Here is a 14350-nt window from a genome sequence, read left to right as displayed (position 1 = left end):
TGTTTCTCTCAGTCGGTGGGGGTGTTCTCGAGGCCTCTCGAAAGATCTCCACTCGGCAATGCTTTTCCCAGATATGGTCCTGATTTGCTGCGTGGTGTGCTGAGCACCGCATGGATTCGCTCTCTGCCTCCTTGCCTTCAGTGCTGGATTATCTGTTGCACTTGTCTCGGTCTGGTCTCAAATCTACATCTATTCGAGTCCACCTCTGGGCATTTGCTGCCTTTCATTGGCCGCTGAATGGGACGCTGCTCTCCGTCCATCCGACGGTTTCCCACTTTATGAGGGATCTCTTCATTGTACATCCTCCGCTCAAAGCCCCTCCGGTGGTTTGGGATCTTTGTGTGTTCCTGGCTCAATTGGTGATACCTCCATTTGATTCCATTGATGAAGCTCTTTTGAATTACTTCACCTGGCAGGTGGTATTCCTGGTTGCTCTCACGTCTGCTCGCAGAGTCAGTGAGCTGCAAGCTCTGGTTGCGGACCCGTCTTTTCCTGTATTTCATCATGACACGGTGGTCCTGCGTACTCAACCCCAGTTCTTGTCCAGGGTGGTTTCGGACTTTCCTTTCGATCTTTCCATTGTTCTTCCGGTCTTTTTTCCGAAGCCCCACTCGCCTCCTGGCGAGGTGGGGCTTCACACACTTGACTAAGAGGGCGTTGGCTTTTTGTCTTCAACACACTCAGTCTCCTTGGACGGTTCCTCAATTCTTTTTGTCCTTCGACCCTAATTGGTTGGGACATCCAGTTTCCAAGCGCACCTTGTCCAACTGGTTGGCTGCTTGTATTTCCTTTTGCTACGCTCAGGCTGGTCTCGCACTGCATGGTCGAGTCACGGGACATAAAGTCCGAGCGATGGCGGCTTCTGTAGCTTTCCTCAGGTCGACGCCTATCGAGGAGATTTGCAAGGCTGCCACTTGGTCTTCGGTTCATACTTTCACCTCCCACTACTGCCTGGATACTCTGTCCAGGAGCGACGGCCGGTTTGGCCAGTCGGTTTTGCGTAATCTGTTTTCTTGAATTGCCAACTTCCCTCCGTCCCTTTTTGGTTAGCTTGGAGGTCACCCACATGTGAGAATATGCTGCCTGCTTGTCCTGGGATAAAGCACAGTTACTTACCGTAACAGGTGTTATCCAGGGACAGCAGGCAGATATTCTCACAACCCGCCCGCCTCCCCGAGGTTGGCTTCTTTGCTAGCTATCTGAACTGAAGACCATGAGGAGGGGATGCGCCCTCTAGTGGATCAGGAAGGCACACACATGCGTGGTACAGCACCAGCAAACTTGAAATCTTCAATCAAGTTTGCTTGAAAAGCTGTCCGCGTCGGGGCTCCGTGGATGACGTCGCCCACATGTGAGAATATCTGCCTGCTGTCCCTGGATAACACCTGTTACGGTAAGTAACTGTGCTTTTCTGTGTCCTACATACAAGACTTTACATTTCTCTTCATTGAACTTCATCTGCTATCTCGTCGCCCACTCCCCTAGTTTGTTCAGGTCCCTTTGTAAAACTTCACAGTCCTCTTTAGTCCTAACCCCACTAAATAGTTTGGTGTCGTCTGCGAATTTTATTATTTCGCACTTTGTCCCTGTTTCTAGATCATTTATAAATACATTGAATAGCAGCGGTCCGAGCACCGACCCCTGCGGAACACCACTCGTGACCCTCCTCCAGTCCGAGTAGTGGCCTTTCACTCCTACCCTCTGCTTCCTATCCACCAACCAATTCCTGATCCATCTATGTACATCTCCTTCCACCCCATGGTTCTTCAGTTTCCGAAGGCGTTCATGGAGAACCTTGTCAAAAGCTTTCTGGAAATCTAAGTATATGATGCCTATGGGGTCCCCTTTGTCCATCCGCTTGTTAATTCTTTTGAAGAAGTGCAATAAGTTCGTTAGGCACGATCTTCCCTTGCAGAAGCCATGTTGGCTTGTTATCAGAAGTTTATTTCTTTCTAGATGCTCATCGATGCTGACCTTTATCAGTGCTTCCGCCAAGGTGAGCTTTCCAGTCTTCTGCACCGGCTGCAATATGTATGACTACCTCCCTTCGGGGACTAGAGCATACATTTGCAGTCGTTGCATGGAGCTGGATAGCTTGAAACGGCAGGTTTGGCTGCTAGAGGAGACAGTGCTGAATCTAAAAATTCCTCACCTTTGAAGAAGAAATCCGCGAATAGGAGAAGCTTCTAGTGCAGTTTAGTCCAAACGAAGAGGTCAAGGAACTAGAAAGATGCATCAAGGAAGCACACCAGCAGCATGTGGAGAACTGTTCCCGAACCACTCAGGAAGGCCTGGACGAGAGAAGAGAAGATATCCCTGCAAACTCTAGAGAGAAGGCAGCAGAGACAAGGGGCGATCACACACCAGGAGCAAGAGGGAAACTGCATGGGGACACCCCCTCCCACCCGAAGAGCAGAAAACAACTCAGGAGTATCACAGGAGGGAGAAGATCGATCCCATACCATGGATGTGGACTTACGACCCCCAAGGAACCACTGAATACAGAAGATGGGATCATCGTGGGAGACTCCATCGAATGGCATGTGGACATCTACACCGCAGGAGGGAGAGAGGATAGAATCGTCACCTGCCTGCCGGGAGCAATAGTGAAGGATGTGGCCAATAGGATCTCCAGGATCATAGACAGTGCAGGGGGAGAGGACATTGCTTTGCTTATCCACGTGGGAGCCAACGATGTGAGCGGACGGAAGTATGACAGAGAAGAAATGAAGGGCCAGCTCCGCTCACTCGGAAGAATACTGAAGATCAGGGAGATGAAGGTGGCATTCTCCGAGATCCTCCCGGTACCAAGAGCGGATGGAAGGAGACAAGGGGAACTGCAAGTGATCAACGCCTGGTTGAGACGATGGTGCAAAGAGGAAGGCTTTGACTTAGTGCGCAATTGGACAACGTTCTGGGGAAGAAGCAAGTACTACAGGAAGGATGGACTGCACCTCAACGAGGAAGGAGCAAGAGTATTGGCAGGCAACATGAAGAAGGCCATCGAGAAGGCTTTAAACTAAAGGACAGGGGAAAGCTGACAGTCGACCACCAGTCGATGGTCCGGGCGACAGGATGTCCCAACGAAGTAACCACGGACAACTACTCAGACACAGGAGGGAACGTGCACAAAACATATAAGAGAGACAACACAGGAGCAGAAAAAGATACTGTAAAAGGGAGACTGCTAAGCTTAAAGAGTCCAAGAAAGTAACACATAGGGAACTCATATGTATGTATACGAACGCTAGAAGTTTGAGAAACAAAATGGGAGAATTAGAAGCAATAGCGAAAAACGACGAACTGGAAATCATTGGCATAACAGAAACCTGGTGGAATGACGAAAACAAATGGGATACAGTACTACAGGGATACAAACTGTACAAAAGAGAGAGTGGGGCAGAAAGGTGGAGGTATTGCCCTATATGTTCGTGAGAAAATAGAATCTGTGAGAGTGACTATGACGGAAGAGAGAGAGAAGCTGGAATCTCTCTGGATAAAGATTCCCAGACACAACGGTGCTGACACAAAGATTGGCCTTTACTACCGACCGCCAGGACAGGGGGAGAAAACTGACTCGGAAATGATAAGAGGAAATTTAAACACATAAGTAAGACAGGTAATGTAATCTTGGGGGATTTCAACTTTCCAGGGATAGACTGGGACCTGGGAATCTCAAATTGTGGTAAAGAGGCAATGTTCCTGGAAGTGCTAGGGGATTGCTTCCTGTAACAATTGGTGGGAGAGCCGACAAGAGAAAACATCACCTTGGACTTTGTCCTAAACAGCATTACAGGGCCGGCTAAAGATGTAGAAGTCACAGTCCCGCTAGGGCGAGCGATCACAAAAGGATCGACTTCAAACTCGATGTCGGGAAGGGGAAAGGTTCTAAAACCTCAACCATGACTTTAAACTTTAAAAGGGGAAGATACGATAGCATGAGAATCATGGTGAAACAACGGATCAAGAAAAAAAATGGGCAAAGTCAAAACGGTAGAACAATCATGGTCACTTCTGAAAAATACTATCACGGAAGCACAAAGCCTCTACATTCCGCGGATGTCCAAAGCAAAGAAAACCAAAGGCAAAAGAGAGCCGGCGTGGCTTACTAAAGAGGTTAAGGAAGCCATAAAAGAAAAAAAAGGACTCCTTCAAAGCATGGAAACGCATGAAAACAGCCGAAACTTGGAACAAACACAAGGATGATCAGAAGAAGTGTCACAGGACGGTGAGGGATGGCAAAAAGGACTATGAGGAGAAAATAGCGCAGGAGGCCAAAAACTTCAAGCCCTTCTTCAGGTACGTGAAAGGGAGAAAATCCGCAAAAGAGGCGATGGGGCCACTGGACAACCAGGGAAGGAAAGGGTACATCAAGGATGACAAACAAATCGCAGATAGACTAAATTCCTTTTTTGCATCTGTCTTTACAAAGGAAGACACTGCAACAATTCCAGAAGCAGTGAAAGTGTTCAAAGAGCAACAGATGACAGCCTTACCACAGTAGAAGTGGACTTGGACCAGATTTACCACCAGATTGACAAACTTAAAAGTGACAAATCTCCTGGACCGGACGGAATTCATCCGAGAGTCTTGAAAGAGCTAAAAGTGGAAATCGGAGAACTATTGCAAAAACTTGCCAACCTGTCAATCAAAACAGGACAGATACCGGACGACTGGAAGATAGCAAACGTCACTCCAATATTTAAAAAAGGATCAAGAGGAGCACCGGGCAACTATAGACCTATGAGTCTCACGTCAGTCCCTGGGAAGATGGTTGAGGCGCTGATCAAGGATAGCATAACCCGGCACTTAGACACACACGACCTGATGAGAGCCAGCCAACATGGATTCAGGAAAGGGAAGTCATGTTTGACGAATCTACTTCAATTTTTTGAGACAGTGAACAGACAAATTGATAATGGAGAACCGGTGGATATTATATACTTGGATTTTCAGAAAGCGTTAGACAAGGTTCCACATGTAAGACTCCTCAGAAAACTGCAAGGCTATGGAATAGAAGGAGATATGCTAAGATGGATAGGCAAATGGCTGGAGAACAGAAGGCAGAGAGTGGGCATAAATGGGAAATTCTCAGACTGGGAGACTGTGACTAGACGTGTGCCCCAGGGCTCGGTACTTGGGTTCATCTTATTTAATATCTTCATAAATGACCTGGAGGATGGAACATCCAGTGAGATTATCAAGTTTGTAGAGGACACAAAGCTATGCCAAGCAATCAAATCGCAGAAGGACAGTGAGGAACTCCAGAGGGATTTGAGCCGATTGGAGAATTGGGCAGATAAATGGCAGATGAAGTTTAATGTGGAAAAATGCAAAGTGATGCACTTAGGCAGAAAAAATAAGGAACACAAGTATAGTATGTCAGGTGCAACTCTGGGAAAAACCGAACAGGAAAGGGACCTGGGCGTATTAATCGATAGGACCCTGAAGCTGTTGGTGTAATGTGCGGCCGCAGCGAAGAACGCGAATAGAATGCTAGGCATGATAAAGAAGGGAATCATGAGTAGATCGGAGAAAATAATACTGCCGCTTTATAGAGCGATGGTCAGACCACACTTGGAATTCTGAGTCCAACATTGGTCTACATACCTAAAGAAGGATATAAAAATACTTGAGAGGGTGCAGAGACGAGCAATAAAGCTAATAAAGGGCATGGAGAACTTGGAATATGAGGAACGACTTAAGAGACTGGGATTGTTCTCCCTTGAGAAGAGGAGACTGCGAGGGGATATGATCGAGACTTTCAAAATACTGAAAGGAATCGACAAAATAGAGCAGTATAAAAAATTATTTACAGTGTCCAATGTGACATGGACAAGAGGACATGGACTGAAGCTAAGGGGGGGACAAGTTCAGGACAAATATCAGGAAGTTCTGCTTCATACAACGAGTGGTGGACACCTGGAATGCTCTCCCAGAAGAGGTAATTGTGGAATCCACCGTTCTAGGATTTAAGGGTAAGTTAGATGTACTTCTCCTTATGAGTGGCATAAGTGACATAGGTAAGGGTAAGCTAGATGCACATCTCCTTATGAGAAGCTTAGAGTGATATGGGGACTAAAACTATGCCAGGGTACACCTGGCCGGGCCTCTGCGTGTGCGGATCGCCGGACTAGATGGACCTAGGGTCTGTTCCGGAGATGGCACTTCTTATGTTCTTATTTTCCCTGGAATTGAGGTCAGACTTACCGGTCTGTAGTTCCCTGGGTCACTTCTTGATTCCTTTTTAAAGATGGGCATTACATTGGCTATCTTCCAGTCACGCCTGTTTTCAGGGATAGATTGTGAACTTGCTGTAGTAGTTCCGCTATTTCCTCCTTTAGTTCTTTCAGAACCCTTGGGTGGATTCCGTCCGGGCCCGGCGATTTATCAGTTATTACTTTTTCTATCTGCCTGTGTATGTCTTTGAGGCTTACTTCCATGGATGTTAATTTTTCTGCTTGGTCTCCTTTGAAGATTTGCTCAGGTTCCGGTATGTTGGATGTGTCCTCTTTTGTAAATACAGATGAAAAGAACATGTTTAGTCTTTCCGTCACTTCTTTCTGCTCCTTTACCACTCCCTTCCTGTCTCCGTCATCCAGTGGTCCGACCTCCTCCCTAGCCGGCTGCTTCCCCTTAACATATCTGAAGAACGGTTTGAAATTTCATGCTTCCCTGGCTAGCCTCTCTTCATCTTGTGGCTTTTCTAACCACAAGATGACATTCTTTTTGATACTTCCTGTGCTCTTTCAGTTCTCCTCGGTTTTGCCCTTTTCCATTTCCTGAATGACTACTTCTTATCACTTATCGCTTTCTTCACATCTTTAGTTATCCACACCGGTTCTTTTGTTCGACCTTTTTTGCACCCTTTTCTGAATCTGGGGATATACAGATTTTGCGCCTCGTTCACCGTGTCCTTGAATAAAGGCCAGGCTTGCTCTACAGTCTGCCATTTCTTTGAGCTGTTCCTAAGTTTCTTCCTTACCATTACCCTCATCGCTTGGTAGTTTCCTTTCTTGTAGTTAAAAGTTGTTGCTGTGGTTCGCTTTCACTTCGGTGTTCCTACTTCAACTTTGAACTTGATCATATTATGGTCGCTGTTTCCCAGTGGTCCCACTACTTCCACTTCCTTTGCAGGTCCTCTTAGCCCATTTAGGATTAGATCCAGAGTGACATCCCCTCTCGTCGGTTCTCTGACAAGCTTTTCCATGAAGCAATCCTGTATAGCCTCCAGGAATCCGGTCTCCCTAACGCATTTTGAGTTTCCAAGACTCCAGTCTATCCCGGGATAGTTGAAGTCTCCCATAATAATCGTGTTACCGCTTTTGCATTCCCGCTTCATCTCGGCTTCCATTTCTTCATCAATAGTTTCGGTTTGTCCAGGTGGACGATAGTACAGTCCCATCTTTATCTCGGGCCCTTTCCTTCCCGGTATTTTAACCCATAGCGATTCCAATTTGTTGGTTGTCTGTTATGTCCACTCTGGTTGAGTGTACGCTTTCTTTTATGTATAGGGCTATTCCTCCTCCTTTCTGACTTGACCTGTCCTGGCGATAGAGTTTGTACCCCGGCAGTGCTGTATCCCATTTGTTTTCTTCATTCCACCATGTTTTGGAGACCCCAATGATGTCTAGTTTCTCAGTTTTGGCCATGATTTCTAATTCCCCCATTTTATTCCTTAGGCTTCTTGCATTAGTATATATGCAATTTAAATCCTGGGATGTTTTTGTCTTCATTTCCTTTCTTTGTGCTTCGTTCTTTATTTTCATCTCTTGTGCTACAATCCTCTTATCCTCTTTTCTGGGTCGGTCAACTCCTGTGTTTTGCTCGTTGTTTTTTCCCCAGCAATTTTCCCTCTTAGTATCTTCGCAGGATGCCTTCTTCTGAATCATCGACAGTTGGTTGACTGTCGGCTTTCCCCTTCTTCTTAGTTTAAAGCCTGTTCTATTCCCTTCTTGACTTTGTTTGCTAGAAGTCTAGTTTCCGCTGCGCTCAGGTGCAATCCGTCTCTCCTGAAGAGCTTGCTCTTGCCCCAAAATGTTGTCCAGTTCCTCACGAAGTGGAACCCTTCTTCCTCACATCATCTCCTCATCCATGCATTTATTGATTGTAGGTCCATCTGTCTCTTCACTTCTGCCCTTGGTACTGGTAGGATCTCTGAAAACGCTATCTTCTGAGTCCTCATCTTCAACTTCCTTCCCAGAATGTTGAACTGTTCTATCAGTGCACTTCTTCTATAGTCTCTCCTGCTGGCATCATTTGTCCCGATATGGATCATTACTGCAATCTCTTCCGTCTCTGCTCCTTCCAGGATCTTTCCAATTTTGTCGATAATGTCCTTTGTTCTCGCTCCTGGGAGACAGGTCACTAGTCGATCTTCTCTCCCACCTGCTATGTGGCTGTCTACTTGCCTTAGGATTGAGTCTCCCACTAGGATCGCAGACTTTCCCTTCTTCAGTTTTTGCTCCGGTCGCAGGTCTATGTCCTCGGAGTGCTTCGCTGCTTCTTCTTCTGGGCATTGCCTAGCCCTTTCCTCCCCCTCCTGTGGGATTCCTTTGTGGGTTTCTTTCCTGGAGCCTTCTTTCTCTTGTTCTCCCTTCCATGTCGGTGTAACCTCATCTTTCCTCTGATGTTTGTGTTCTTCCACCCTAAGGATTGATATCTTATAACACACTTGTAGGGAAATCAGTTTCAGTTTCTGCTGGTCTCAAAATCAAAAACTGTCGCCTTCTTTTTTGTGTCTCCTTGGAGACATCAGGAATCATCTGGATTTTATGCCCCCCCAAATTCTTTAGATATGTTCTGAAAAAACATTCTCATAATCAATTCCTTGTCTGGTAGAATTACTACCGTCAACAGGAGTGTAGCTGGGGAAGAGAGAGAAGAATCTGAGGTTTCTAATAAATTTGAGATGTCTAGTGGTCTTTTCTGTTGATTTTCACTCACTACTTGGTGGTGGTCTTCATTCTTTTTAGGAAAATAATAAGCTCGAACGAATGGGGGAATAGACTGTTCTGATACATTTAAAATCTCAATGAAATACCTTTTAAACATATCCAAAGGAGCTATAGTAGGAATTTTTGGAAAATTCAACAGTCTTATATTATTAGCTCTACTTCGATTTTCCATTATTTTTAATTTATTCCTCAAGGTAACATTATCCGTAATCAATGCTTCCTATATTTTCTTTGTAGATATAATCTCTGTTGAAATTTTTTGTGATTCAGTTTTAACTTTAGATAACTCTTGTTTCAAGGTAGAAATTTCCTTCGTTTGGTCTTTTAATTTTTCACCCAGTTCATTTACTTGAGGCGCCAAAGTTCCCTAGGTTGATTACAAGGTCCCACAAAGCGCCTAATGTAACCTCAGGAGGTTTAACAATCGTTGAAAAAGTTATAGGGGACACAAGAAGCTTCTCAGATTCCAGACGTACCTCTTGTCTGCCTTGAGCCATTCCCTCCGATGTTCCTTCCTCAAGCTGGCTCCCTGGATTTAGAAACCCCTCTTCCGAGCTCACTAACAAACCCTCACTGGCCTCTCGCGGCTCAATCTCTACCTCTTCGGACATGTTGATCTCCCGAGGAGAGCTTGTTCTCTGGGGTTGAGGAGGCGGAACTCTAGTGTCAGGATTGAGGGAGGCATTGAGCCCTGGGACGTCTGCCATAGCATCACTCACCGCCGACGTCTCCAGCGGGCAGTTCCCCGGCATAATTATCTCCCATTGCAGGCGCTGCATAATTTTGTCGATAATGCCAAACGAGGGTACTGCCGAGTGTTGGGAGGCTCCACCAACACTCTTTCCCCTTCATTTTGGCATGGATGCGTTAAGTCTGCGAAGGACTAAGGTAAATTTCAGCAGCAAACGCTGCAGCCATCTTGGATGTGGCTTATATCTACATGGCATTCTCAAGGAAATGCTACTCTCCTTCTGCTTCTCCTATCCTGCTTGCCTGCCGAAGCCTAATTAACTTAGCTCCGTTGGCCCCTCCCCTTTTAAGGAGGAGCTCCGGTGGATTATGTCGGGTGGGTGGGCGGAGCTACCTCTTGCCGATACCCCTTGCTCTCTCCTGCCTCTTCTTCCCCTCTTCTGTTTTGTTCTGTTCTCTCCTGCGCTTTTCTCTCCTCCTTTCCTGCTTTCCTGCCCAAGCCTGATTAACTCAGCTCCGTTGGCCCCTCCCCTTATAAGGAGGAACTCCGGTGGATGAAGGGGGGTGGGCGGAGCTACCTCTCGCCGATGGCCCTTGCTCTCTCCTTCCTCTTCTTCCCCTCTCCTGTTCTCTCCTGCGCTTTTCTCTCCTTCTGCTTCTCCTATCCTGCTTGCCTGCCGAAGCCTAATTAACTCGGCTCCGTTGTCCCCTCCCCTTTTAATGAGGAGCTCCGGTGGATGATGTCGGGTGGGGTGGGCAGAGCTACCTCTCGCCGATGCCCCTTGCTCTCTTCTTCCCCTCTCCTGTTCTCTCCTGCGCTTTTCTCTCCTTCTGCTTCTCCTATCCTGCTTGCCTGCCCAAGCCTGATTATCCAGGAAAGAACCTAATGTTTCATTGGTGCATAATTTAGAAATGGAGTTACCTTTAGATACCTCTTTTTTAAAGTTATGGGAGAGGTTTTCTCAGTTTGAGACTCAGGACTGATGCTTCAGCTCTTCAGTCTAGCAGGTTTCAGTTAGACTCCGGTTTGCTGCATGGTATCCTATCCCACAATATGGCCATTGAGATTTTGGGCCTGCCTAATTATTTCTGTTAATTGCCTTTGCTTAATAGCAGAATTCTGTGAAAAGAAGAAAATGTAATGATTTCTGCAGTTCATATTAAGTCTGTGTCATCCTGCTTTTAAAGGTATCAGAAGGCAGCAGAGGAAGCAGGTGCAGAAAAGAAGAAACATGTAAGTATATAGTACAGTTCTTTCAAAGTAAGTAGACAAGACTGTATTGATGCATGCAGATGTTGAGAACTTTGCTTAGTCTGGGATTTGAAAGACAAAAATATCAGGTACAACACATCTCTATACCTCATTAGATAACTAAGACTATAATCTTCTCCCCTGCCTTCTCTTAGGAGAAGAATGCTAGCTAGTTTATGCAATACGTCTTAACTTTGTCTCTTGGCTCTATAGCTTTATCTTAGTCTTTTTTTTTTTTTAGTCAAGGTTTGTTTATTAAAGTTTTAAATACAAAGCATGGAGTAAAACAGACATGAAAAACTGTCAATAAGAGACATGTATGCTTGTAGAACGTTAATGCTATCATGCTGAAAAACCAACAACAGCTCAAATAAGTAACAATAGGGAGAGCAAAGTATGTCTCCTATAAAAGTAGAGAACATCCGATTTACAATCATAAGCATGAAAATAACGATAAATAACGCTAAATAAATGAACATAAGGAAAATATGCAAAAATGTGAAATCTGTATGTAAAAGAAAAAGTAATTAAGAAGGAAGTGAAAAGCGGAGGGAAGGGAACGGTCTACTCAGGGAGAAGAAATAGAGTGCAGGTAGGTTTTTAGTCGTGACCATTTCTTTTGAAAGGAAAGATATCTGTTGGAGGATTTTGCCAGGTAAGCTTCCGTTCTATAAGTAAGGCATACTAGATTCCACCATTGGCAATGAGAAGCCTTGGATAAATCTTTCCAATGTGTGAGTAGAATTTATCTTAGTAGCTTTATCTTAGTCTTATGTTCTTAGATTGCTTTTTGACTTTACAAATTTCTGTACTACTTTGATCACATCCTCTCTTTTTAAATAGTTTTCTTTGAAAAAGCCACCACTCAACAGTTTGTTATAGGCATACTTTCTATCAGGAGTTCTCAACCCAGTCCTTGGGACACAGGTTTTCAGGATATCCCCAATAAATATGCATGCGATAAATTTGAATATACAACTTCCTTTGTATGCATTCTTATGCATACTACGGACGGGTTGTGTGCCCTGACTCTCGAGTTAGATTGTAGAAGGCATAAATTACATTTATTTATACAGTATACCACTTATAAGTGGTTTACATTCAGTTACTCGAGCATTTTCCCTATCTGTCCTGGTGGGCTCACACACTACCTAATGTACCTGGGGCAATGGTGGGATTAAGTGACTTGCCCAGGGTCACAAGGAGCACCACCTCCTTGTCTGTCTGGGCAGTGCCCTCTCTCTTAAGTCTTATCTTCTGTAAGCAAGTTGAGAAGGTGTCTTTTCCTCTGCTCTGCACTAGATATGTTGTTTTCCGGTTTTAATCCTTTTTTGAGGTTTCCCTATGCTAAAAGGTTCCTAGTTGTCCTGGGACAGCTCAGCTTGGGAGAAGGGTCAGACAGGCCATTTGGAGCTCAGGAATAGGTTCCCTGGGAGCAGTGTTCGTCCCTGTGGAGTCAGGTGCTAGAGCATAAACTGATTAGACCTTGAGACTGGCTGGGAGGCTTGGTGGAGGTCGGCTGCGTCCTCCCTCCCCCTTCTGGGAGCATGAAAGGTCAAGGGTTTCAGGTTATGAACCCTGAATAAAAGGCAGTCCAAAGAGAAAAGCCACTAGAACCACCCTGCTCATCTGAAGCAGAAATTACTTCTCCATTTACAGCTGCAGTGACAAACTGATGCAGGCACAGCACATGGCAGTTCTGTGAGTACAGCTCATTACTGTGTATGGGAAAACTTACATGTTATCTCAAGCATTTGCTGAAGCAATTGCCCATGTATCAGAAGTTTCTGCCTTTTCATGGTACCAAAGGTTTTCAACAATTGGTCTCTACCCTTCTTCAATTACATCAGCATTTAATCCAATCTGCTTAGAATTTTATGATTCGTTTGAATTATCTTTAAGAGCTTTTTCTATGTCAGTGGCCATGCGAAGACTAGCATGGCTCAGGATTGCTGATATGGATGTCGGTCTTCAAAATCAATTGGCTAATATTCCCTGTTTGGGAGATTAACTTTTTGGAGATTCCATTGAGAATGCCACTCAAAAGTTTGTGCTCATGAAAAGTCTTGGTACTAAACCATCTGCCGCTTCACGTCCTTGGCAGAAAAAGCGTTCTCAGAAACCTTCACAGTCTTCTCCTGCTAAGTCAACTCAGTCTTTTTGACCAGTTACTTGAGAGCATAGTTTCCATCCAATTACCTCTGCCTCTCCCCCAACCAATCGGAGGTCATCTTCAACTTTATGTTCATCGTTGGGAGTTGATTACATCCGACCTCTGGGTTCTCAACATCATACGAGAGGTGATTAGAAACAGACCATTCTCAAAGAGAGTCTGTTTCCAATCACCTTCAGCCCTCCTTTCTTCAGCAGATCCACAGTCTATTTCTTCTCAATGCCATCAAGAAGGTTCCTCCAGATCAAGAGAACACAGGGTTTTACGCCTGTTATTTCCTTATACCGAAAAAGATGGAAGGTCTTAGACCAGGGGTGTCCAATGTCGGTCCTCGAGGGCCGCAGTCCAGTCGGGTTTTCAGGATTTCCCCAATGAATATGCATGCAAATAGATCTCATGCATATTCATTGGGGAAATCCTGAAAACCCGACTGGACTGCGGCCCTCGAGGACCGACATTGGACACCCCTGTCTTAGACCAATATTGGATCTCGGAGCTCTCAACAAATTTCTTGTCAAGGAGAAATTCAGAATGTTATCTCTAGTAACTTTGTATCTCCCTATTGAATCACAATGATTGGCTATGCTCTCTGGATCTCAAGGAAGTCTACACTCTTATCCCAATTCATCTGGCTTCCAGGAAGTACCTCAGGTTTTGAGTGGTGCAACACCACTATTAATACAAAGTTCTACCTTTTAGCCTGGCATCCTCTTCCAGAGTCTTTACCAAGTGCCAGATAGTAGTGGCAGCAACCTTGCGGTCTCAGGGCATTCAAGTTTTTCTGGCATCCTCTTTCAGAGTCCTTGCCAGGTGCCTGGTAGTAGTGGCAGTGAACTTGAGGTCTCAGGGGCTTCAAGTTTTTCCCTATCTGGACGACTAGCTCATCAATGATCTTTCACATCACAGTATACTCTCAGTGACACAGCAAACTTATTTCTCTAGAATTTGGGATTTGAAATCAACTTCCCAAAATTTCAACTTCAATCGTCTTAGAAGCTCTAGTTCATCGGAGCCCTTCTAGATACGACTCAACTCAGAGTGTTTCTTCCTCAACAGTATGAAGACACACTTGTTCAATTCTGCCATCATGTTGCCCAGATTCAGTCTCTTTCGGCAAGGCACATTATGGTTCTTCTAGGACACATGGCATCAACAGTCCATGTGACTCCCTTTGCGAGACTGCACCTCTGGATTTCTCAATGGACCCTAGCCTCGCAATGGTCACAGACTCTTGACCCACTCTTGCAGCATATTGAATTGACCTCGTCTCTTCGACAA

At 45.2% G+C, this 14350-nt stretch overlaps 1 protein-coding gene across 1 annotated transcript in view; it reads left to right on the top strand.

The window, feature by feature from the left end:
• LIMA1 (LIM domain and actin binding 1) overlaps positions 1–14350 on the top strand; it is a 198674-nt gene that overhangs the window by 39552 nt on the left and 144772 nt on the right. Inside the window, 1 exon segment of the mRNA XM_033939149.1 lies at positions 10836–10881. Within this exon segment, the coding sequence (XP_033795040.1) occupies positions 10836–10881 (46 nt within the window).

This window comes from Geotrypetes seraphini, chromosome 3 (genome assembly GCF_902459505.1).
Source record: "Geotrypetes seraphini chromosome 3, aGeoSer1.1, whole genome shotgun sequence".
Lineage (NCBI taxonomy): Eukaryota > Metazoa > Chordata > Amphibia > Gymnophiona > Dermophiidae > Geotrypetes > Geotrypetes seraphini.
This window is presented reverse-complemented; position numbering and strand designations above follow the sequence as displayed.